Source organism: Colossoma macropomum, unplaced genomic scaffold (assembly GCF_904425465.1).
Source record: "Colossoma macropomum unplaced genomic scaffold, Colossoma_macropomum, whole genome shotgun sequence".
Classification (NCBI taxonomy): domain Eukaryota; kingdom Metazoa; phylum Chordata; class Actinopteri; order Characiformes; family Serrasalmidae; genus Colossoma; species Colossoma macropomum.
In genome coordinates, this window is record NW_023494793.1 from 39,581,399 (window position 1) to 39,607,524 (window position 26,126).

Below are 26,126 nucleotides of genomic sequence, written 5' to 3' on the forward strand. Positions count from 1 at the left end.
GCCTCAGATTTAAAGTGAAATTACACTGATAATTACATTTTTAAGACAGTGTGGTTTGGTGCAAAATGCTCCGTTCTAGAGAAACCGAGTCAGAGCTGTTTACAGTGGTGGTGATAGGAACCAGACATCTGAAGACCAGACGTAGACTAATATGCTTTGTGGTGCCTGAGACATTGTTTTACAGTGGTTTTGATCTAGAGGTGGGCGATATGGCAAAAATGTTGTATCACAATACTGCAAAAAGTTTTCACAGTATTTTTTCTGATATCCAATTAGTTGGAACAGACAAAGTACTGCCACATTTAAAGATACTATCAAAAAATATGGATCCAAAGATTTGTCTAATTAAGCAGATCTAATGAGGCTCTCTTTTTAATCAAACAAGCAGTTGGTCGGACATTGTGACATTTTGTGATGTCATTTCTCACAATAACAATAAATATCGTCATATTTACAAGCTCTACTTTGATCTTTTTTTTTTTTTTCCATTTCCATTTCCATTCATGGTGTAGAGATACATGGAGGGCGCTGTAAGACAAAATAGTCACCAAAGAAAAAATAGTGATCAATTTTTTAAAAATTTATCATCATTACATTTAAAACCTCAGAAGACTTGTGGCTTTGTTTGTGTTGTATATTTGTGTTGCAGACATCACCACTGGAAAGAAATCAGAGTTTTTCACATCACATCAAACCACTCTGAATTACCTTGTGTAGATCTAAATTATAACTTATAATAAAATCATTTAATTTAAGTTATAATTCAGTTAATTAAATGGAAAAAAAGATGGAATTCCCATTTGGTGAAGGCTCTTGTGTCTCATATGCCAAACAAACATTCAGAAGCTAGAAACGACGCATTAAGAAGTAATTTAGTATTCTGTGGTACTAAATGGCAAATAGAGCTAAAATAAACAAACAATACCATTTGATTTAAATCATTTAATAGAAAACAAAAATAGATACAAAACAGCTTTGATACAGCATATTTACAGCCCATGGCTTCAGAGTTATACCATTTTATAATAGAACATAATGTAAATAAACAGAGGACAGAAACAGTGTAATGTCAGCCGTTACAGCGGGCGTACAGTGACTGTGATAGGATTAGCAGGCAGCTGTGTAGGTTAGGCCTAGTCTGAGTGAGTGTATTAGCCAGCCAGCTCAGATCCATGCGATTCACAGGCTGTGATTTTCTAAAAAAAAAGGAGAAAAAAAAAGAAAAAGAAGGGGAAAAAAAGCAAATCAGGTGTCTCTGGACCAGCTGAACTCTGTCATTTCATATCAATAGTCTGAACAAAAAGCGTCACTGTGAAACTCTCCTTCAGTCGACAGGTTCACTGTTAACTGTAGTACAGACAGACTACGTCCACCAAGTGCATTTATCATCACAGTTATGAAAGGCATGGGCTTCTGAACAAACATCTGGGAAAACTTTTACAGCTGTGTAACTAGCTAGGAGTCAGTAGACGCTGTTCCTATACGCTGTTCCTCAAGGTGGCGACCGATCAGCGCTAAACATGATCAAGTAAGTATAACTGTGGGTTTAATACTGTAACAAATAGCTAATTCCATCTTTCCTGCTGTAACACCTCAGGCTTTCCAGCAGTGCAACATATAGCTTTTCTAAAGCAGCAACATTGTCTTATTTTTTTTTTCTAACCTACAGGTCTTCTAATCCACCCCTTGAATCCAGTTTTCCGGTCTTGGATTTTGTCATCACTTGTAGGTATGACAGTAGGTGCTCAATCAGTTACGTCAACACATCGACTTGATTTTGTAATCATTGGTAGATATTTTATTTCATTTTATTTGACGCAACTGATTGGGTGTCATATCTAACAGTGATTACCAAATCCAGGAACGGAACCTGGATTCAAGGTCCAGATCTTGTAATCAGTGGAAGGTATGACACTACTTGGCCAATCAGTTATATCACTTTAATTAACTAGCAGTGATTTAACTGAACTGTGGCTGTAATCGATACCCACCTACAGTCATACTTACCAGTGTTTACAAAATCCAGGACTGAAAACTTGATTCAAGGTCTGGATTTCAAGATCTCTGGTCTATGTCATAGGTCTTCAAATCCAGACCATGAATCCAGTCCCAGTTTTGGTTTTTGTAATCACTCTTAGTTCTTCGATGATGCATTTGCAGAGGTAACTGACTGGCCATCTAGTTTCATATCTAACAATTATAACAAAATTCAGGACCGAATGCTGGATTTCTGTTTCTGGATTGTAAAAAAAAACTACATCGTAAGTCTTTAGACCTGGTCTTCAGATCTAGTTTCCGATGCTGGATATTGTATTTAGGGGCAGTAGTTGATTATGCAATTGTTGATGTAATTGATTACACTCAAAGTTTTCTGTAGTAATTTTGCAATGGCTATAAACAGAACCATCACAGCTCAAAGAACCACTGAATGCTAACATGGTTCTTTATATGGTTAATTGGTTCTTCCCTCTGATGGAAAACCTGTCATATATGGCTCTTTAAAGAACCTTTTAAAAATGGTTCCATGTAGCACCAAATCTTCCTCTACTGTTAGAAGTCAAATAATCTTTTTTTTGGACTACGCAGAACCCTTTTTGCCAAGAGGGTAGTAATATGGCTAGCTGTGATTACAAAATCCATGACTAGAATCTGGATTCAGCGTCCAGACCTGAAGACCTCTAGTCTACATAATGGCACTATTACAACTGATGTGCATAGATGGTGTATTTCGTCAAAGGTACGGAGTAACACGAACGTAAAATAAATAGCACATAGTCTCTAAATTTGAAAAAGCATAATATTCGACCTCGAGGTTTACCTCTTCAGCAATCTTGTTTTACAGCTGCCTGAAGAGGGCGCTGTTGGGAATAAAGCAGGCTTTCAGACTGAGCTGTAGAAGATGAACGTCCGGAAGGACTTGCATCGGGTTAACAGCCAGGTCTGCCCACTTTTTTCAGGCAGTAGTGGCATCTTCCCCTCTTTCTCCTCCTTTGTTCATATGGGACTCCAGTGCAAATTTAGACCCAACGCAGCAGCGGATGACCCTTCACCCTGGCTTTACTCTTCCTTTGCTTTCTCTCTCACTCTCTGTCCTATTCTGCCTGCCTCCTTCTCTATAGGTCATACAGAATATGAAGGGAGGGGAGAGAGCAGAGGCTCAGGGAGGTCAGAGGTCATCTCTTGACTTTGGCATCCTCTTTGATCTTCCATATCATGAGCTCCATGCAGGCGGAGGCGTCCTCGCTGGAGTCATGTCCCTCCACTAGAGAGAGGGGAAAAAATACACATGAGAACCACACATTTAAAAAAAATGTACATATACAGGCGTCGCTATAACAGCTAAAACTGAGCACTGCTTTGATCATTTTTAGCCCTCTAATTTTTTTCCTTTCAAGCAATCTGTAAACCTAGTTATCAGTTTAATTCAAGATGCCTCTTTCACTTTCACCAAACAGTTCACCAAAAGTCTCTCTGCAGCATTTTGTCAATTAAATTGACAAAAATGGGTTTGTGTGTATATATATATATATATATATATATATATATATATATATATATATATATGTGTGTGTGTGTGTGTGTGTGTGTGTGTGTGTGTGTGTATGTGTGTGTATATATATATATATATATATATATATATATATATATATATATATATATATATATATACATACACACATACATACATACACACACACACACACACATATACACACAAACCCATTTTTGTCAATTTAATTTTTGACCAATAGAAATGCTCCATAATCACTTGGAATAACATCTCTTTACCTTAACTTACATTGAAAAGTAAGGGTAGTTTGGCCTTCTCCTGTAAAATTACTATTTTTGAGATACTTGTTTTTCATTGGACAGCCGTGTGTGTGTGTGTGTGTATGTATATATATATAAACCTGATTATGATCAACCTTTTCTTTATCTGAAGCTCACACTGTGTGGGTAAATGAACACATAAAACATTAGCACATTTCCTTCACTTTCTATAAGTCAAACTTATAGATTTGTTTAAATCTATAAACAAATCAACTATGTTAGCTGTTTAAACTAATTTAAACAACTATTGCCCTTTAATGGACCAAACTTCAATTTTAAATCAGCTGTCTATTTCAATAACATGAAACAAACATCAAATAAAGTGCCATATCAAAAGTAAAGCACAACTGGCCATTTAGCACAAAGACTTAAAGAGAAATTATGGAGCAGGTATAGCAGCAGCATTTACATACAGTGTATGTTTACGTCATAAAATTGCAGATCAGCCAAAATAAAAGCAATACATTGGCTGACTGACGATTTTGTAGTTTGAGCAAAAACCTGCTATTTTGGTTGATTATTTGGTTGATTATTGTGCATCCCAAGTAGGAACAGAATGCAAGTAGGAACCTCCAATTTGTTTCAATCAATCATTTAGACTGTCACCTCATCCTACATCTGCATTAAGACCAGTCGCTTGCCCCCCTGCTGCTGTGTTGTCTGTAGCTAAATCGCAACTACAAATCCTGTACTCCAATAGGAAATGACCGGTCACCTCTTGCTCTGTCACATGCTAAAACTTACACTGATCAGGCATAACATTATGACCACCTCCTTGTTTCTACACTCATTGTCCATTTTATCAGCTCCACTTACTATATAGGTGCACTTTGTAGTTCTACAATTGGATCACGAGTGGATCAGACACAGCAGAGACGATAGCTCATCTGCTGCTGCACAGTTTGTGTTGGTCATCCTCTAGTCCTTCATCAGTGGTCACAGGACGCTGTTGGCTGGATATTTTTGGTTGGTGGACTATTCTCAGACCAGCAGGGACACTGAGGTGTTTAAAAACTCCAGCAGCACTGCTGTGTCTGATCCACTCAGACCAGCGCAACACATACTAACCCACCACCACCACGTCAGTGCTGAGAATGATCCACCACCCAAATAGTACCTGCTCTGTGAGGGTCCATGGGGGTCCTGGCCACTGAAGAACAGGGTAAAAGGGGGCTAACAAAGTATGCAGAGAAACAGATGGACTACAGTCTGTAACTGTAGAACTACAAAGTGCACCTATATAGTAAGTGGAGCTGATAAAATGGACAATGAGCGCAGAAACAAGGAGGTGGTCATAATGTTATGCCTGATCGGTGTATAGTCCGCCTACAGTGAAATAAAAGAGTTTGGGAATGGCCTGCTGTCCTCACCGTTGTCCTGGATGATGCGTTTGAGGTAGTCAGCCATGAGGTTGCGGAGAGCTCGCTTGTAGGGCAGCCCGAGGCGGTGAGGGAAAACTACAGCCGTGTCTACAACCGTGCTGTGCAGCAGCTACAGAAGAGCACAGTACAGAGTTAGCGTTAACACACCAAAACAAAAACGACAGGAAATTCAAGGAAGGTTTTCCAGCTAGCTGAGGGTGTACATGCGTCATACCTTAAGGGCTAAGAGGTCACTCTCCAGACTGTGGCCGATCAGGATGGACTCAGCGCTGAACATGTTCAGTAAAACAGCTTGGACGTCTCGCAGCCTCATCGTAGCGTTCTCTAAATCCTCTTCCGTCACACCCGAGAACCTAAACACATGGACACATGGATAGCCATAGACATGTTATCAGACATACATGAGTGGACTCGGTGAGTGGACAAAGCCTCATCAGAATGTATTTATGACTTTCAGCAATTAAACTGAATTCAGTTCCATTCCAAGCAGAGTTCACATAACCTGAACAGGAAAATCACATGATTTCCTCAGAGTGAACACAGTCTCCCACTTTCATCAGTGAGAGCAACACTATGTTCCAAATATCGCTGTTATCGGAAGAAAACCTTGCATCTCCATTTTTGACGTTTATCAGTTTTTGACATAATTTGAAAATGCCTGTTATTACACTTTACATTGTGTGTAAATTTCATGATGAATGGACTAAAAGAAATGACCTAAAATGACTTGGAAAAAAAGTCTGGTTCCATTGACTTACATTAAAAGTGAAGTAGGTTTTTTCCTTCTCCTGTAAGGCTACCATTTTGGAGATAGGAGGTTTACCTCCGACAACAGCGATATATAATATACATCATACACTCTTGAAAAAGATGGTGCTTGAATGTAATGTGTAAAGGAGGGGGGAACGGTCAAGCATCACATGCAAGACAGAGAACCAGTCACACCAAACCAGCGGGCTAAGTAACTGATAAGATTCACCTGTTTGTTGTTTCTGCCGGCCTACTTATAGCCATGTCTTTTCTCAGTAGGTGGCAGAGGCCAGAGAGAGGAGATCAGTGGAGACACAGGAGAAAGAAAGAAAGGCTCAAGACTGAATTCCCTGCAAACACGCTCTTCAATTTTGTAAGCTGACTGAAAAGCTGGGTGATTTGTGTTGTAATAAAAAGAAAACTCTGTCTCCACACACTGCTCCCGGTGTCCTCACTCCTCCCTGTTCTATATAGAACCATTTTCACTACTAAAGAACACCTGAAGCACCATCTTTTTTACAAGTGTATATACAGTCTATGATTCAACTCGTCCGTGATTGTAGACCTCTCACTCAGGAGTGGGCAATAGGGCAAAAATATTACACTTCAAGGCAATTTAATTATACACAAAATGAATCACAATATTTAGTTTTCTTGAGGTCTGATAACAGAAAAAAAGCCCCAGTAGTGCCACATTAAAAAAAATAACAATAAAACTGAAGACAATGATTATTTCACATACTGCACTAAATCCAGTGCAACATAATTAATTATGCTCTATTTGTAATGAAAAATGCAGTATTTTTTATATCCATGATATGCTCAAAAAAGCATACTGCAACATAAATTGACCATTTTAAACAATATTTTATTCAATAAATACTGTCATATTGCCTACTTTCACTCTTGTTCATACAGCCATGATTCCAGTTACAGAGGAGATTCTCTGAGCTTTCCACTTTGGTGATGCTTTTGTTAGTTTGCTGCTCATTAATTTACCTACTGAAAGGGCTAAAGGTATCTCTTTAAAAGCTGTACAATCACAGCTTTATAGTCAGTTTACACGGCACTGCAGCTGGGCTTCAGTCTGCACTACTACAGACAGTTACAGAAAGGTCATAATAGGAAAACGAGTTAATTGCCTAAACATTATTGATGTTAATAACTATGACAGTACTAATTTACAGTGCACTGCAGGGCTAACTGTGTGATGCATGTGTGTTACTGAACTCCTACCGTGTGTTGTAGTCCACCACTTTACTCTCAGGTTTCACAAATGTGTCATAAACCACTTTAAGGTCCGAGTTGATGACCGTCACTCTGGTCAGCTCCAAGCCTTGCTTTGTGTAGCACTAGCGAAAGACAAATCAAACTTCTTTATCAAACTTATCAAAATGATATCCCAGTGCAGTGTTTGTGTATTCAACTGACTACTGTCTCACCATCTCACAGTCCAAAGCGTAGACGCCTCCGTTGCCGTCGGCTGGTAAGGACTTGCTGAAGGTTTTCACGTAACCATCTAAAGACTCCTTTACGGGCGTCCTGAACGTGTTGCTGCAGAGGAGAACAACATTTACACCAGGATTTGTTAACCACAGACCACAAGGGGGCAGCAAAGCACACTTTAGTGGTCTTGGGACAAAACTGAGAAGGGACCAATGGTCAGTAGTGGGCTAGTGATGGCATAAAAATCAGTGGGAAAAAAAAAGAGCTGACGTAACAATAAAAAATAAATAAATAAATAACATTAATACACATGATAGCATGATAAACATTAATAAAAGGCAGATTTGTCAAGTTTGTCATCCAATCGCAACACTATAATAAAAACACCAAAAACATCTGTCTTGTAGAAACACTCCATTTAATTTGCTACCATTATGTTTATATTTAATGGTCACTGATACAAAACACATACAAACATAGGCGTGTTGAAAAATTTCTCAAAAATTACATTTTTGAGCCAATAAGTTGGCATTCGTGCTTTCTAGAACTAAACAGGTAGGTGGAAAAGGTCAGGAATCCCCGATTTACACCACATCCTGGCCATTCACATCTCAATGGAGCACCAGACAGCAAAACACTCCCTCCAACACGGTTTGTCCTAAAGTTTTCTCATAATATCCATTTTGTTGTAAAATTGGACATTTTTTCAGTCAACAGTCTTGAGGGCACTAGTACAACAGCTCCAAAAATATCTGTGAAAATTTCTAATTATTTGGCAGATAATTATTCTTACAGACAAGATTTCAGAGTTCGTACGTTTCTGTAATACGGCCCCACTGCACTAAAATTTCCCACAGTGCACTCGTGATTTCTAGTGAACATCATAGGTTATTTCATCAACTGAATGTGGACCAATGTGCACTGCAAGAATTTTGTTGCTACACAACGAACAAAAGGAGGCGAGGTAAAGTTAGGGGTCACTGAAAACTTCACAGACTCTCAATTCTTTTGCTAAAGGCTGTAAAAAAGCAGCAGCTTTTTACAGTTAAAAACAAAGATCCTTTGTTTACCAACTGCTGCGTATCATACAGTAAAAACACTCAACGGTAAATGGTTAATGAAATAATGGACCATAATAATTAAATTATTAATAATTAAATATGAAAACGTTATTCTAGTGTCTACAGCTGATGTTGTTTGTTTGAGTGGTGAACACTGACACTGTATAAGTGTCCATACTCATTAACTGATTCATTAATGTGTTTTTACTGCAAGTTACTGAGCAACTGTGGCTGATCACACAAACCACAAAGGAGCCTGGAAACACTTCACTGCAAACTATTTAAGCGAAAATACATGTTTAAATTCAATATTCTATGTAAACAGATGTGTACATTTGTGAAAAAGTGTGACTGGTTTATTGATCAACATAAATTCTTACTCAGCACATCAACTGTTCCATAATCTCACTCTGGCATTGCTATGATGAGCATCTTGCTTATAACATTGCACTGCAACAGATTAATGAGACAGATGGCACAGAGAGAGAGAGAGAAGGATGATACAGAGAGAAACAGGTGTCAGCGATGAATAACGTCTCAGGCAGATGAAGACCGTATGGTGGTTTAGACCAGAAAGCAAAAGCAACAGCAGACTTACTTTAGCCACCTGACACCCAGGAGAGCCCACAGCACCGGAACAGCAGCTGTACTGAGTCTCCCACCCTCCCGGCACTGTGGGACACACAAAAATATAGACTATTTCTCTAAAAGTGTCCAACAACTAAATTCAGCATGAGGAAAAATGCCATAGAACGTGTTCTGATTGGTCCAAAGTGATACAACTGTATGTAGTTATACAACATCGATGAACATCTAAGAGTGCCCATTTGATTTTTTTTTTAAATCATAACGTGTAATTTTAACACTTTCAATAATAATGAAATGTGGATTTCCAGAATTCCTATGTGACCTGAAGACAGTGATTAAAAACAAGAGAATGGATTGGAAAAAAGTTTGAAAAATTTCTTGGACCAATGTGGCACTTAAAATTTCAGGTAAGGGATGTGCATTCCGACTAATTTTGATATTTGATATGTGTAAGAGTTCACGAACAGATATCCGGTTTACTGCATGGAAGGAAAAATAATGTGAAAGAAAGAAAGAAAGAAAGAAAGAAAGAAAGAAAGGAATAAATAAAAACAAACAACTTTGGCTGAAAATATTGTAGGGCTGCAGACTTCTTGCAGACATTTTCGTGTTGGTAGAGTAGCAGAGGCTGCCTCTTCAGACGAGCTAATGAGCTAACAGAGCTAAGCAGTGTCATGTTGGATGCTGACGAGGAATACACAGGGTATTTTCTCCTCAGTAGCAGTTTAACATGCACCATGTTAACATTTTATTTCTCAGAAAAATATAATTTCCATTGTTTCTGGACCTAGCTGACATCAGCTACAGGAGCTAGTCTAGTTAGCGATACAGCCACGCTATCTATGCCTTCTCAGCCACGTCCTCAACACCTGTTGCATTTCAATGAATTGCTGCTTGTATCATTTTTCTGTCATCCTTCTCTGAAACGTGACGGATACCCAAATAAAAAACACACAGCTTCAAGAGGCTTACGGCCTTAAAAACACAGACTAAGTAAAATAAAATAATAATGATTTCAGCATTTCAATACTGGCACCTTGAATAGTTAACAGAGTACTCATGCACATTAATGGGATCAATCTAAAGTGAGAAAAAGGAAGGAGTTACTAGTTCATTTCCAACTTTTTTCTCCGTTCAATACATTTTCCTACTTTTTCTCCCTCTTATTTCACCGAAACACGCACCCACCTCTGTATCTGCGTAATCTGCCCCAGTGGTGGCTGCACTCCTCTTTGCGAACGCAGCTGCCGAGGGCGTTGACTTTGTATTCGGCTCCACACCTGCAGCACACCTTAGAGAAGGCTGAAAGAACAAAGAACTACCATCAGCAAAGCCGATTTAAAGGAACACTAACAACTCAGCAAAGCAGTGACAGAAGGCCAGTCAGTCAGTCGCTGCCCCACAGATAGAATTACTGTAATAAACAGACTAATGCAGGTTCACATCAAGAAAAAGTGTGCTGGGTCTGATATTAACAACATATTCAAGATATACAGCAACAGCCAAGCAATGCAGTCATTTTGAGTACTCTGCCATCTAGTGGTGGAATGAGGCGATTCCCTGAAAGGCATTACTGGATGACCCATGGCTGCTGAGTACGAGGGAAAAGACGGTGTTTTACTCTACTGCAGGGGCTGGAGTTTAAATCTAATCTGTGCTGGACGCTTTAGACCATCATTGTCACTGACTGACATTCCATCAATACAGTACTGTGCAAACATCAGAGACCACCTTTCCGAACTAGAAGTAATATCAAATGTTTCCGTATTCAGTGTGTCCACTCTGCCTTTATTACAGCTTCCATTCGGTATGAGAGCCGTGCTTTCAGTCTGTCAAAGAAATGTGTAGGGATATTTTTCCACACCTCCAATGTTCAGTCTTGGTAGTTAGTTTAACATTTTCTGCTTCTCACTCTAAATAATCCCAAATACGAAATTTTAGTCCATAAAAACATTTTCTAGTGGAATGTTTTTCCATCCATCCATCCATCATCTAAACCGCTTATCCTTCTGGGTCGCGGTGGGGTGCTGAAGCCTATCCCAGCTGTCATCGGGCGGAAGGCAGGATACACCCTGGACAGGTCGCCAGTCCATCACAGGGCAGACAGACAGACATACACATTCACACACACTCACACCTAGGGGCAATTTAGCATGTCCAATCAGCCTGACTGCATGTCTTTGGACTGTGGGAGGAAACCGGAGTACCCAGAGGAAACCCACGCAGACACGGGGAGAACAAGCAAACTCCACACAGAAACGACCCTGGTCACCCGGCCGGGAATCGAACCCAGGCCCTTCTTGCTGTGAGGCGACAGCGCCACCCACTGGGAATGTTTTTCTTTTTTGTCTATTTCCTTTTCTCAGTGAGGTTCTTCTTATCAGCTACACATCCTTTCAGACCCACAGAGCTGAGTCATCTTCTCACAGCGGAAGGATGGACAGAAACACCTGTGGACGTTTTCAGATCTGAAGCAGCTTGATTTTCTCCTCTCTCTCAAAGATGAAAGCTTTCAGTGCTGTTTATCTGCTGGGGCAGTTTTGGTGTCTACCAGGTCTTGCAGGTGGTGGTTAGGAGACCCTAAGCTACTCTGTAGCTTTCAGTCATGTTTTGAACAACAGTTCTGATTTTTCACTTATTTTTCTTGGATGTTCTCCTTCATTATGCAAGTGAACTTCTGCACAGCACTAAGAACCAATAAACATGCAGTAGTGAATGTTCTTACGGTCGTTGTTTTTCTTCTCAGGGAGGTTGTAGATGACTGCATGACCCAAACGCTCTGGATGAGGTCTGGGGTAACCGTGTTCCTGCAGCTGCTCCTCAGTCAAAATGTACGGTTTCAGTTTCCGGTACAGAACTGCACCTGGAGAGCAGCCACAACCACAGACACTCACACACAGAGGACTCTAGACCTATTCAGACAAAACTACACTGATATTTGAATTACATTTGAATAAGCTGCTCTGTAGCAAGTATTTAAACTTTTTATTCGTTTGAATAAATGAAGCGTGGGAGGAAAAAAGGTCTTGTTAAAGAGTTATGGGTCCTTGCAGTATCTCTATGGATTTGTCTTAAATTTGTCTTTGCAAAATTCTGTAAGTCTCCTTGGACAGACATCTATGGAAAAAAAAACCTAGCTAAATTTTCTGAACTATGACTGCAGTGATTTAGTTTAACTGAAAAATAACAGATCTTTCAACAGAATCATCAGTATTTGGCCAAAATGAAATTAATGTACACCCCCATCACACTTGTTTTACCTTTGAGGTTCATGTCCTGCTGTTTGCCCAAGCGGTTAATGGTATAGCTGGTCGTAGCTGCCAGCCGGCCGCCCAGAACACCCTCATGAGACTGAACCTTCTTATTTACTGACGCACCGGCCTTCTCTGTGGAAGAGCAGCAAAGTAAACTTCACTTAGACACATTCTTTAACACAACCTGTGAATTGTACTTTTAGTCTTGTAGACTTACTGGTGGTGGGAGAGGAAGTGGCAACACTCTTGCTGCGGAGCTTCTTCAGTGTGTTCACTGCAACATTCAGGTAGATGTTTTTACTGCTGCTTCTGTCATACACTAGCTTCTCCTCGTCCAGACCCTGGTTGAAACACCACACAATGAGATAACATTAGATACCCAACTGTAAACACATTCTACAGTGTTACTGGAATTTAGCAATAATGATATAAAAAAAAAAAACATTTTTGGGCTTTACTGAACAGGAGAAAAAAAATAGACTTGCATGGGATAAAACACAACAACTCAAGAGTAACAAGAAGGACCCATTTTTTTTGCATAAACAAAACAAAAAACAAAGGAAATCCGTGAAGCATTTTATAAAGAGCTTTATTGATGCACAGATGCATGTTTAGATTCAGACAAAATAGATTTCTACTTAAAGCGTATTAAACTTCCCAAACTGGACAATGCCCTATCAGAGAAAATAGATCAACACATTTCAAAGGAAGACACTGAGAATGCTACAGCAAAACATAATAAAAGCCCCATAGACGGGTTACACACAAAACACATAAATAAAGATGTAAAAAAAAAAACACCACTGAATTTTGCATAATTTTATAAAGCTGGCTAATTACCCAAGTCTTAGGGAGAGGGAATTATCACAAAGACCCCACAAACTGTGGACCTCATAGACGCATTACTCTTTTGAATACTGCCTGCAGAATATTAACCTCTATCTTGGCCAGCAGATTCCAGTCAGTTATAACTATCTTCATACAGCTGGATCAAACTCGGTTCCTTGCTGACTGACATCTACCAGATAACGTATGACAGCTGCTTAACATCATGTCACAAATGCTTGGTCTCTTCCCACACCATGCATGACATTGGCATTAGACGCCAAAAAAAAATATATCGACCCTTCCTCTTCAGAGTCTTACAAAAATATGGACTCGGCCTAATATTAATAAAGTGGATACAGCTTTTATATTCTAGTAAATGAGTGCCTATCACAGCCATTTTAGCTAGAAAAAGCAGCAAGACAAGGGTGCCCCTGTCTCCCCCCATCTCCCCTTGTGTTTTTGAGACTCCCACCCAGCTAATAAGAGAAAATAAGAACATCTTGGGCATTAATTTGGCAGGGGAGGAACATCGCTCTCCGCCAATGATGTCATCCTGTATCTTACAGATGCCTTGAAGTCAGTTTGCTGTGTAATGGCATGTTTAGAAACATCTGACATATGTTCAAGTTAAGGTGAATGTGAGTAAAACCGAAGCGCTAGATCTACATCTCATTTCACTGACCCAAAGAGGGTGTCAGATACTTGCGACTTATTGTACCTGGAGATCTCCTCAAATTATATAAAGCACATTATCATGTATTAATTAATAAACTAAAAACTGACCTAAGCCGCTGAGGCTGCCATTCCCTTAAGTAGACTGGAAGCCACTGGAATGAATATCCTCACATGACTATTGATTCTTTTTTAAGCCTTACCAATTTTACCACTCAAAGCAATGTTTGTTTTCTTAGATCGCCAAATTTCCAGATGTGTATGGCAGAGGAAGAAACCAAGAGTATAAAACAACTCTCAAAACCAATGGGGTATCACTTCAAAACTCTAAATCATATCACTCGTGTGAGATAGTCAAATATTCTGACTCATAAAATGGAACAAATCTTACCATCTGGAAAGCGGCCTCTTCTGAGGGACAGAACTTAAGACATTCGTCAATGAAAACGGTGAGGTAGCGCTGACGGACATTAGTGGGCACTTTGGCTCCAAACTCTGTGGGAATTACTGGCCGCTTCATAGAAGAGCTCTTCATGGAGAGAGTAAAAGGAGAGGGTGAATATTAGTGGGACACTCATTATACTGCACTTGAAAGCACTATACACATATTTTTAGGGTTGATATGATTTTTGATTCTGAGGTGTGGATTCAATTTAATTTTATATAATTAAACACCTTATTTTATTCTCTATGATAGGTTGCACCCAGATGCCTAGTTGTGATCTTTAAAAATGGCTAAATATCAAAACAATCTGTACTCCCTACATAGTGCAATACAGAGGAATTATAATAGTGGCTCCTGTGCTTATAAATAGTGCATTTGTCTAACAAGCAGCCATTTGGGATTCAACCACGTGTGGAGAATTTCATACTGGGCGAATGGTGCGCTATTTGGGTGTAGAAGCCAGACTTTCGTAACTTATATAAAGCATTACATAGGGGATAAGAAGCCATTTGAGATTCAGCCAATGGTTTCCACAAAAGATGGCATGAGAGACATTCAGAAGAGATCTAGCTCTTCTTAATATCAGCAATATGGTCTCAAATTAAGATTAAATGACCCTTATTAGTCCCACAACAAGGAAATTTCACCTCCGCATTTTGACCCATCCGTGCAGTAAAACACCACACACACACTATTTTGTGATGTCATGCAAACCAACATATTTCTCTATATCTACCTATTTAGCCTATAGCAGTTTAGCCCCGCCCACTCACACAGGTGTTATAAGGAGTGTTTTTTGAATGAGGTACAATACAGGCCTGCAAAATCAGAACATAGGCCATTTACATATCAGTCTTGAAGTCCACAATAACAAAAACAGCCTGTTTTACTCCAGTAGATAAAGGGAAGGTTGGAAAGCTGTCACGTTAAAATGAATTATGACTATTATTGGTACATAAACCCACCCAAAGAGGCTCTTGGGGACAAAAGAAAAAGTGGGATATGGACCCTTTAAAACTAAACAAGCACTCTAACTCTCAAGAGCCTCATAAACAAAGGCCCATTTCAGAATGATGTGGTGAAATGTACAGTGTTATTGAGACCTTGAGGGTAGGGGTGTGAGCCACTCTCCTCTGTGCAGAAGTGGACACAGTTTTGGACAGCATGCCGGCGGATGTGTGGGCTTTGACTGACAGCTGATCCGGTACCGTCCTGGTGGGTGACAGTACCCCACGGCCAGCCCGCTGTGCGTCTGCTAAACCTACACAAAACATAAGAATCAATACATGAGCCACAACATACACATTTTATCTGAATAACTCATATTGTACTTTGTTTTATTTGCATATAATTCCACTGTGTGGGTGTTTTCACACATTGTTCTATTTCAATGAAATGAACTGAACTCTTTGTTAGTGAATGTAAAAGGAAACCACTTGCAAATGACTACTTATTATTTTTATTATTTATTACATATATGTTTATTATTTTCACCATTACTGCTATTAATCTGAAGAGCTGGTGTGCATAATAAAATGCATTTTAAAGATTCTTCTGTACTTTACCAGATTTTGCAGAGATTAAGGAGGGGTTGGGCCGATGCATCACTCTCCTCTTCTCTCCTGAAAAGGCAGAGCTGGGGGTGGAGCCAGAGGACGCGGACACAGTTTTCACGGCTGCGGCGAGCTGCGCCGCCTGCTGTTGAGCGACCTGCATGCGCTGGTAACACACTTCCTGCGCGGTCAGCCTCCGCTGCGGCTTCGGCAACATGTTCAGTGATGTCTCCTCCTGAGCAACGTCCATCAACAATCAGTAACAGATCAATAACCAGATTCATGTCTTCATACATTTGGAATAAGCACCGATATACTGTGGTGACATGGAAAAACACATTGAGAGTACATTGAGAGGCGGTTAATGAGGTTTATAAAACAGAAAGTTCCGGTCCTAAAATCTAATTGTCTGAGTCGTGTTCGTAGCTGATGTCTATTGGGCTGTAGAGGTTAGAATTTCTTACCTTTCCAGCTATGAAAGATGCTGGATTGGTGCTAAATAAGACTCACGGTTGTAATTTGGTAATCAAAAAGTGCTTAGAAAGCAAAGGTTTTGTATTAAGCAGTGCTGTGTTATCATATGTTCATTGTAATATGACAAAAAGTTTAAAAAATGAAGAAATGACTGCAATACACAGTGACGGCCCACCGAATGTTCTCCTCATTTAACGGTCCATGGTTGCTTGGCAACGATACCATACTCTAAAGGAACTACATTTCTTGGCAGAATACTTGTTTGAATATTATTAGTAATAACAAAATATTTTCTGAAAAGTCATGTATTTTATCATATTTATCATATTTTATGTAGACTCCGCTTCGCGTCGTGCCTAAGAACACCGCTACCGTGATAAAATCGCAGTACCGCACAGCCTCTCGTGAACAAGTTTATGAAAACATGGTCATGGGAAACTGTTTTTACTTTGGTGCACGAATCAACAGTAAGAACAGAATACTCACGTTTCCTTTGGCCTTAAAATGTGAAACTCTCTTCTTCTGGCCAGGGAAGAGTGTGGTTAAAGTGCTGTGTGCGTCTTGATCTTCCTGCTCCTCCTTAGGAGGCTGAAACACAAACAAGAACACAGTAAGAATGAAACTGTAACCACTGTGACACCACAAAGTCCAGCAAAATTCCCCCACAGCGTTTCATATTTCAGTTTCAATACTGAAGAGCAGTACAGCCACAGGGAAGAGCCCTACACTGAAATAGTGCTGAGAAGCTTAGCATTAGTGTGTGTGCAGTTGACTGAGCCACTATCACAGACTATAACTAATAAGGGTGTAACATTTCTGATAAAATACAGAAAAACTGAAAATAAGAGTGTTTTACAGGCTCTGAACACTCACTGGTATTCCCGAACAAGTATGTGCACACTTTCTTAAAACTACCACTAACGACAATATTTATGTTTCATAATTAACCATAACTCTAAGTATGCTTGGTACTGCAGTTCAAAATATTTACAGCAGGTGATATGACTGGTGTGGAATTGTGTACATGAGGATAATTACATATTTGAGCTGATTCATCAAACTTGCCGTGCTTCTGTGGTATACCACCCTCATATTTCCTACCATCTGACCATTTAAAGTGCTTCCACACATGCGATTTCTTAGGCATCTTTGCTTTCAGCTTTAGTGGCTACGTAGAAAGTGAGGTGACATAAAAGTCTGGCATGAATTTATATTTGTGATGTATTCAACTAAACCAGCTATAACGTATTTAAGTTGAATCTGTAGTTTAGGATACAATTTATGTTGCTTAAAAAACCTTCAACACTAAATAGAGAAATCAATACCAATGAATGGACACCCATGTCACACAGTGTTTTCCATGTTTTTAACGAAGGTGAGCACACTGATTTAGGCATTTGGCACTGGCGACTCAGAAAACTGTTAAATTTCTCTGCACACTCTAGTGCACCACTTATTATTCTGCCATTACCGCTTTAAATTAGACCCAGGATGAGACCACAAAAGGCCACAGCAGATCATATGTGGCCTGAAATTTACACTGAGAAAGACAGTGGAGTCTTAAACAGACAAATGCTGACTGTTACCTCAGCCAATGTTAAGCCTCGTCTTTTTCACCTCATATCGTTCAACTTGAAAACAGACAGTTTGTAAAGAGTTAGTTAGCTGTTAACCCTTTCTGTGGTTCACAGCAAGCATTTACACCGATCATAACATTATGACCACCTCGTTTCTATGTTTATTGTCCATTTTATCAGCTCCACTTACTATATAGGTGCACTTTGTAGTTCTCCCTTTTACCCTGTTCTTCAGTGGTCAGGACCCCCATGGACCCTCACAGCGCAGGTACTATTTGGGTGCTGGATCATTCTCAGCACTGCAGTAACACTGATGTGGTGGTGGTGTGTTAGTGTGTGTTGTGCTGGTACGAGTGGATCAGACACAGCAGTGCTGCTGGCGCATTTAAACACTGTCTCCGCTCACTGTCCACTCTATTAGACACTCCTACCTTGTCAGTCCACCTTGTAGATGTAAAGTCAGAGACGATAGCTCATCTGCTGCTGCACAGTTTGTGTTGGTCATCCTCTAGTCCTTCATCAGTGGTCACAGGACGCTGCCCACAGGACGCTGTTGGCTGGATATTTTTGGTTGGTGGACTATTCTCAGTCCAGCAGTGACACTGAGGTGTTTAAAAACTCCAGCAGCACTGCTGCGTCTGATCCACTCAGACCAGCACAACACACGCTAACACACCACCACCACCACATCAGTGCTACTGTAGCACTGAGAATGATCCACCACCCAAATAGGACCTGCTCTGTGAGGGTCCATGGGGGTCCTGACCACTGAAGAACAGGGTAAAAGGGAGAACTACAAAGTGCACCTATATAGTAAGTGGAGCTGATAAAATGGACAATAAACATAGAAACAAGGAGGTGGTCATGATGTTATGCCTGATCGGTGTATAATAGTCTACCTTTCTCAGTTTCTTGGCAGTTTTTAACTGTGCGGTTATGTTATGAACTCAGACTGGAGGACTTTACGGTTTATCCAGGTTAGGAAACTGATGTTAAACAAAGATGAGAACATAGAAAAAAGACGGTCACCTTGTGTGAAGGCAGAAAATTCACATTTTATTCAAAGAAATAACACAGGACCCTCTAAGTCCCCTAAATTCGAACCCTGAGCTCATCTTTGTTAGGCACAATAAATATTACCACGCTAATTAGATTAACGATCATCAGAAGCAGGTCTCGACCCAGAAGGATAAGCGGTTTAGATGAGTAGCAGGTCTAATCGTGTCAAACTTACATGTGTTTCTTTACACCTTTAACAACTATAGTTATATAAAAGTATTTTATGCTTTTGTGCGGCTCTCAAATCGTCCTCAGGGGCCCTAAATGGTCCACATTTTTGCTTTATCTTGAAGTGCTGGGAGTTATGATCGAGCAAAATTGTAGACCATCCAGACACCCTTAGGATTGCTTTGAGAATCACAGAATAAGGACCATGACAGAGCAGCATCTGCGGTACCTGTTTAGCTTGCCTGCCCTTGTCTTCCGTCTTAACATCCTTGGACTCGTTAAAGATCCGCAGACATTCCTCCATAGGATCAGAGTCATAGTCCACATCCGCCTGCAGGGCGGCATAGTCCAAGGAAGTGTCATCAACATCCTCATCATCATCATCACCATGATCAACATCATCATCACCTCCCTCCCCTTCATCTTCAGGCCCGTCATCATCCTCTGATGAAAAGGCAGCAGCTTCTGAAGCTTTTCTCTTATTAGTGATCAGAGCGCCTCGTTTGAAAGCCGAGGCAGACTTCCTCACTATCCGCTCATCCTCCTCATCTTCTTCCTCCTCCTCCTCCTCAGGGCTCTCATCTCCGAAAAGGTCAGCGTGACTCAGGGAACGCGGCTTGGCCTTCGGCACTTTGGCCTCCAAGGAGGAGTTGCTTTTTTTGCTCTTGTCTTTGCTGCTGCTGCTGCTGCTACTGTTTCTCTTTTTGTCCTTGTCTCGTTGTCCACCACTGTCCAATTTTCCATTTTTCTGTTCTTTGTATTTGCTAGACTCCTTCTTGCTTTGGTCCACCTTGTCTGTTTTGGCCCTCTTGGCATCCCCGCCGACTCGCTCCTTCTCTGCCCTCACCTTCTCCACCTTCTTGCTCTTTCCCTCTTTCCCTTCTTTGCACGCTCCGTCTGAATCCCTCTCTTTGGATCGGACCTTCTCCTCCGTGGTCTTCCCGTGGTTCTTCTCCTTTTTCACACTCTCCTGAATAGTCTTCTTTAAGGGTTTCTCCACAGTGGAGCTCCCTTTTTTCTCTTTATGGCTGCTGCTGCTGCTCTTCTTTCCAGACTCTTTGCTCTCTTTCTTGGGCTTTTCTGATTTACTACTCTTCGCCTGGACGCTGCGTCCGATCACTTTTTTATCAGGCGGCTTGTCATTTGCCTCCTCAGAATCAAAATCAGACTCAAAGGCTTCTGCTGCGGGTTCCTGAGGTTGTTTGTGTGCACCACTGCCATCTGCTACGGATCTCCTGCTGTCCTCCTCCATGGAGCCCACACTGCTTTTCCGACACTTCAGACGGCTCACAGGCGTGGGCCGGTACTCCGTTCCAGAGCTTTCCTCATCAGACTCGGTGAAGCTGGCTGTGTACTTTGGGGGATCTGTCGCACTTTGGAGGATCTGTCTGGGCTTCTTTACAGTGGGAACGTATTCCTCGTCCATGCTTTGCTTCTCCCAGCCTGCGGGATGCGTTCTCTTTCTCCCGTCCACCTCTTTCCCGCTCTTACTGGCCAGTTTAGCAGAAAAGTTTGAAAGTGGATCATACTCCATGTCCGTGGAGGGTTTGGAATTGTCCAGCGTGTATTTACACTTCGAGGAGGAAGACACAGGGAGCGTAACAGGGACGCGGGACGCTGCAGCAGGGGCTTTTTTCACTCCAGGTTTGGAGACAGCTGTAGGTACGTACTCCATTGAATTGGCATGGCTGCTGGTCTCTGAATCCAGAGTGTATTTGCTGGATCGTGGCGTAGGGTTGTAGTCTGAAGCTTGGCCCATCTGATAACTCCCCGGATCATAAGCGTTATGAGATGATGAAGCAGAAGCCACTTGTCTCTTGTAACCTGCTTTACCGGAGCTGTTGGAAGGCTCGTATCCCTGGTCCCCAATCTGAGAGAGCTTCTTCTTGTCCTTCTCCATTTCGCTCCGCACCGCCTCGATGGCCCGGTTGACCAGCTCCAGCTCCATGGCCCCTGGGTCCAAAGCCGAACCTGCTGAAGGATCTGATGCCTCTGCATTGTACTGCTCTCCTGGTCTAACCACCTCAGGACTGAACGGATCATAACCTTGGTCTGCAGAGAAGAGATTGAAATATGTAATTAGACACAAGCAATGATTATTTGATATGTTTTTCCATTGTTTTGTATGGAGATGCTCACAAAAGCGAACATAGAACAGCAAGCAAAGCAAAGTTTATTTATATAGCGCTTTTTACAACAGGTGTTGTCACAAAGCAGCTTTACAGAAAGAAAATCCGGGTCCAAGCCCCCATGAGCGTCGCCAGTGGCGACAGTGGCAAGGAAAAACTCCCAAGAGAAGGAGGAAGAAACCTTGAGTGGAACCAAGACTCAGAAGGGGAACCCATCCTCCTCTGGTTGACACCGGATAGCAAACATTTTTAGTAGAGGTATTATAGTACAAAGCAGGAAAAACGGGTGGGGCAATGATTAATTTGATTAGTTTATGATTATGCAGCGGCAGCAGCTGCATCTGAAGGTGAGGATTGCACAGCGTTGTACAGCAAGCAATTCACTCTTCAAAATAAAGGTGCCCAAAAGAGTTCCTCCTGTGATGCCATAGGAGAACCAGCTTTGGTTCCCTTTTTTTTTAAAACTTCAATGATGAGATGGGAATTTGGAGAACCATTCTTGTAAAGGAGATGTGTGAGTATAAGGAACCTTTCATAAAGCTTAAAAGAACCTCCACATGTAAAGATTCTAGGAATAGGTATAGCCTGGTATAAAACCTTTCCATTATGTGAAGGTTCTTTAAACAGTTCTTCATCTACTTTTCAAACATGGTTCTTGAGGGAACCAAAATGTGGTTCTTCAAGGACAAGAATGCTGTGGCTAAAAAAAGGGACAGCCAAATTCTTTTAACTGATAATTGACCGTTATTAGACAGCGATTAATACATAACCAACAAACGTAAACAGCCCACGAAAGTATCAAACACAGCACTGTGTTTTATATAAACAGGTCTTAATCAAAAAATGCAACCTTGCATCGCAGACAGGACTGCATTTACCACAGACTAGCCCAAGTTAACAAATGGTCTGACCGAGGATATCTTGAAGTGTAACTGCAGAGTTTAAACAACAATCAACAAAGTCTGCGGCTCGTTATTGTTTCAAAGTTTTGTTGTGAGGCGACTAACAAGCACGTGTATGCTATAGCTTAGGCTACACATAACAGAAGTAACATGACGTTTTACTCTTTAACTGACCAGTGGAGTCAAGAGTGGACAATCTGCAGTCGTGCACCACTAAGTACAGCTACTGGAACAAGTTAAAAGACGTACAATTCAAAAACAGCCCAAGTTGAATATAAAAGCTGCCTATTGAAATATTAATTGTTTATTAGAAATTATCAAATTATCTTTAAGAAAAAACATTAGTTGAATGCATTTGGCCATTAACGGTTAATCGGTTCATCTTTAACATCCCTAAAAATGTAACTGACAAAAAGGATTGGTAAATGTGGTGCTCAGTATAATTTACATGTATTGTAGACACGTGTTTTGGGGTAAAAGCAAAACATTCGTGACCTTCTTTACCTGCAAACAGAACAGCTACTTATAAACCCCTACAGTTAAATGACACTGTACATAAATCAATCACCTTAGGGTAGGGTTGCCAGAGATGCTGCCAAGTGATATCAGTAGCAGATATATATATATATATACATATGCTGACATACAGCATAGATATATACACTGGGCATTAGTGGTGGGCAATATGACATAAATCCAATATCTTGATACTCTAAGAAATACCATCAAAAAAGATTAGTGCGATAATTTTTATTCAATGTCTCAAATACTTTGCTATACTAAATACAATCCAAACAGGACTAATCACAACAATGCATGCTCATGTTACTGCAATGCAAAGGTGTGACAGGATGCACTGTTCAGAATGAACACTGTATTTATTATGTCATCTAATGTAACCGCACAGTTTGAACACCAAAGACTGCAAATGATCAGAACCAATCATCAACTCACTCCACTGTGACTACACTAGAACAGTGTTTTAGCAGCTCCAATCCTAAAAATCCACCTACACCTGAGCCGCGCCAGGTCCTTCTGGAGCTAAAACACAAACATGTGCAGAGAAGGTGAACTGCACAGCTCTCACAACATGAAACAGCTCCAAAGCTTGGTCTAAACACCCACTGTTCCACGTTAGTTTCCTTTAAGAGATTGTAAGAGTGTCAACCAAATACACTACATGTCCAAAAGTTGGCGCTGCTGCAGTAACAGCCTCTACTCTTCCGAGAGGGCTTTAAACTACACATCGTAAAATTGCTGTGAGGATTTGACTACAATCAGCCACAAGAGCATTAGTGAGATCAGGTACTGATGATGGATGATCAGTTCGGGATCACTCCAGCTCATCCCAAAGGTACTGGACGCTGCTCCTCAGTCCAACGTTGGGGGGCTTTATACCCCTCTATGCCATTGGGCATGTTGACCTTAGGTGTTCCACACTATTAGTCAATCCTTTTCTATTGAGTCTATACACAGGCTGTGACCAACAGAACCAAGGGGTGCACTTCAAAGGGGAATTCCACCAATTTTCACATTTTTTGCATAATTCAGTTGTTGCAATGTAAACAAAGCCATACTCATACATATTGTGTAAAGTGGTGATGACAAAAACCAAGGGTCACAATGTCTACATAAACAAATAAACCCATTTTATTTACTATCCAAAACCACCAGTGAACCTACAGGCATCTTCTGAGTTTTGTATGTAATGTTGATGATGGTAAACTAGTGATAACTCCAATAGCAGTTTTCTGTGGGGACTATTTTGCCTCCCAGCGTCCTGCATGTACCCCTCCGCCATGAATGATCCAAAATAAAAGGGTCAACAAGCCGTTTTAGGCCTAAACGTTATCACAACAAAGTCTCAGGCACCAGGCGGCACATTCATAACCACTTCATGTAAAGGCTTTCTGCGAGGGAGCTTTTTAGAGGTGGACTATCAGCACCACTGTGAACAATTCTGACTGTGTGGGTTTCCTAGAACGAAGCATTTCACACCAAACCAGTCTGAGTAACTTTGTTTACATCTTAGCCATTGAACTATGCAGGAATTCTGAACAACTGGTGGAGTTCCCCTTTAAATCAGCTCAATGGACTAATTCAGAGGCGTGTCTGGACACTTTGGGATACAAAGCTGAACAAAAATAAAGGTGCAAAGCAAGCTCCAGTCACCGTTCGAGCCTGCCGGGGTCTCTCTGGTCCTCTTAAAGCCGCTGAGTCCAGCCGGTGGTCGTGAGTGTCTGAAGTGGCAGTAGGGTCTGTCACAGCCGGGCAGCGGACACTCAACCCCGCGGAAAAAGCCAGTGGACCGCAGCATGCTCTCATTACCGCCGCGCTCTCAGCACAGGGAGGCGGAGGGGGCTTATAGGTTCGCCTCGGCCACTTTTACAGCTTTTAAACGAGCCAGTTTCCCCTCAGTCTCCTCCTTTTCGCTCCCTCGGACAACAACAACAAAGAGCTGGTCCGCCACACAAAAAGGCCCCGGATTGAGAGGAAGCAGCGCGCGCTGGGTTGACGTCACAAAGTAGCCCGCGCTGTTCGCCTGATTGGAGCCATGGGCTCGAGCGGAACGTGACCACGCTATAGTATATTTATGTCAAGAGAGTATTCATTCCTGATGTTTATTGATGCATAGTGATCTCCAATGCACTGCTTAGAGTTATCCATATGCATCTATTCCTGTGCAATACAAACATCCTTATGTGAACTGGTGCTCTCAGCTGCTTGAGATCTTGGAGTACTATGTGAAAAATGTGGCTTATTTTAGATCCACTTTGTGTCCTACAATGAACCCACAATGAACCCAACACCCCCTTTTTTACTCAAATGCACATTCATATGACAAACTTTCAGTTGAAACACACAGACAACACAAATAAGCCTTTATTTGAAAAGTTGCACACACACAAAGGTAGCTGAGCTGTTTCTCGCAGGCCTGGTCTGGTGTTCACAAGGCGCTCATCACTGTAGTTCAAGCTGCAGGTCCAAGTACGCTGAAGTTTGAACCTCAAACTCCCCAGAATAACAAAATGTCTTTCATAAGACTAAGAAATAAAGCAGATCTCACTATTGTATTAATGAAGTATCGCTGATGTGAGTTCTCTCTCCTGAAGCCCCTTCAAGAGAAAGGAGGAGATTAAACAAGCATTTCATTGTAAGACATTCTGATAAGGTGGGGGGTCACAATGTGCTCTGTGACATTGAGCTATGTACAAAAACTTAGTATGGAAAGAAGATTGGGGTGAGATGACAAGAGTTCATACACATGTGATCAAAATCTGAGGGTTATTATTTATCAGGAGCCACATTTCAGGAACAAGAGAACCTGGTTTAACCATGTCTAGAAGTACTAGAGATCTCAGGAGATCTGAATCTTTCCTCTGGGAAGTTACCGCCTTGACTCACTCTCCTTACCTCCGAAGGGAATGGAGGTTTCAGCTACAGACGCTCAACTCCACCTTGGTTTGAATGCAGCGATTACAGGTGTGAATAATACTGATCCAGTAACAAATGTACATTTGAAATTCTTCTGCTTTATCCACATTCCTGCATAATTACAGTTAAAATCATTCAGTGTGGCTTGATGTGAAATCCACCGCTTGAGCTATTTATCAAGTCATTCACAGCAGTGGTGTTGGAAACTAGAGTTTAGCTCCCCTCACAGGAAATTACAAGAAATTCCCAAAAGTTGCCTGGTAACACTGCATTACAACAGTTCTCAGAAGGATTTGGGCTAAAATGTAGTCTATTCAAGGCAGAGAGACACATGCAAGGCACTGTAAGGCAAGAGAGTCAAAGAATCAGATTTACCATTTTATCTTCAGCATTGCACATAAAAATTCCAGTGGTTTAGCATAGCAAATAAAATGGCTACTTTTGCACTGTAGTCATCACAACCCTTGATTCCTCCCACCACTATAAAGAGTCAGTAAGTACCTCTATAACAGGGGGTGCCTAATCCTGGTACTGGAGATCTACCACCATGCATAGCTTCGTTCCATCTCTAA

At 41.1% G+C, this 26,126-nt stretch overlaps 1 protein-coding gene across 1 annotated transcript; it reads right to left on the reverse strand.

Annotated features, from left to right (window-relative positions):
* Window positions 1–970: 970 nt before the first annotated feature.
* On the reverse strand, window positions 971–24,598 carry rexo1 (REX1, RNA exonuclease 1 homolog). The gene is given in 17 exon segments (XM_036579521.1): window positions 971–3,262; window positions 5,202–5,322; window positions 5,428–5,566; window positions 7,200–7,315; window positions 7,406–7,495; window positions 7,497–7,517; window positions 9,069–9,142; window positions 10,247–10,360; window positions 11,784–11,921; window positions 12,319–12,444; window positions 12,530–12,653; window positions 14,204–14,341; window positions 15,361–15,518; window positions 15,823–16,045; window positions 16,771–16,872; window positions 19,318–21,140; window positions 24,292–24,598. Coding segments are annotated over 17 exon segments (3,741 nt in total). The 5' UTR covers window positions 24,437–24,598; the 3' UTR covers window positions 971–3,173.
* Window positions 24,599–26,126: the final 1,528 nt, after the last annotated feature.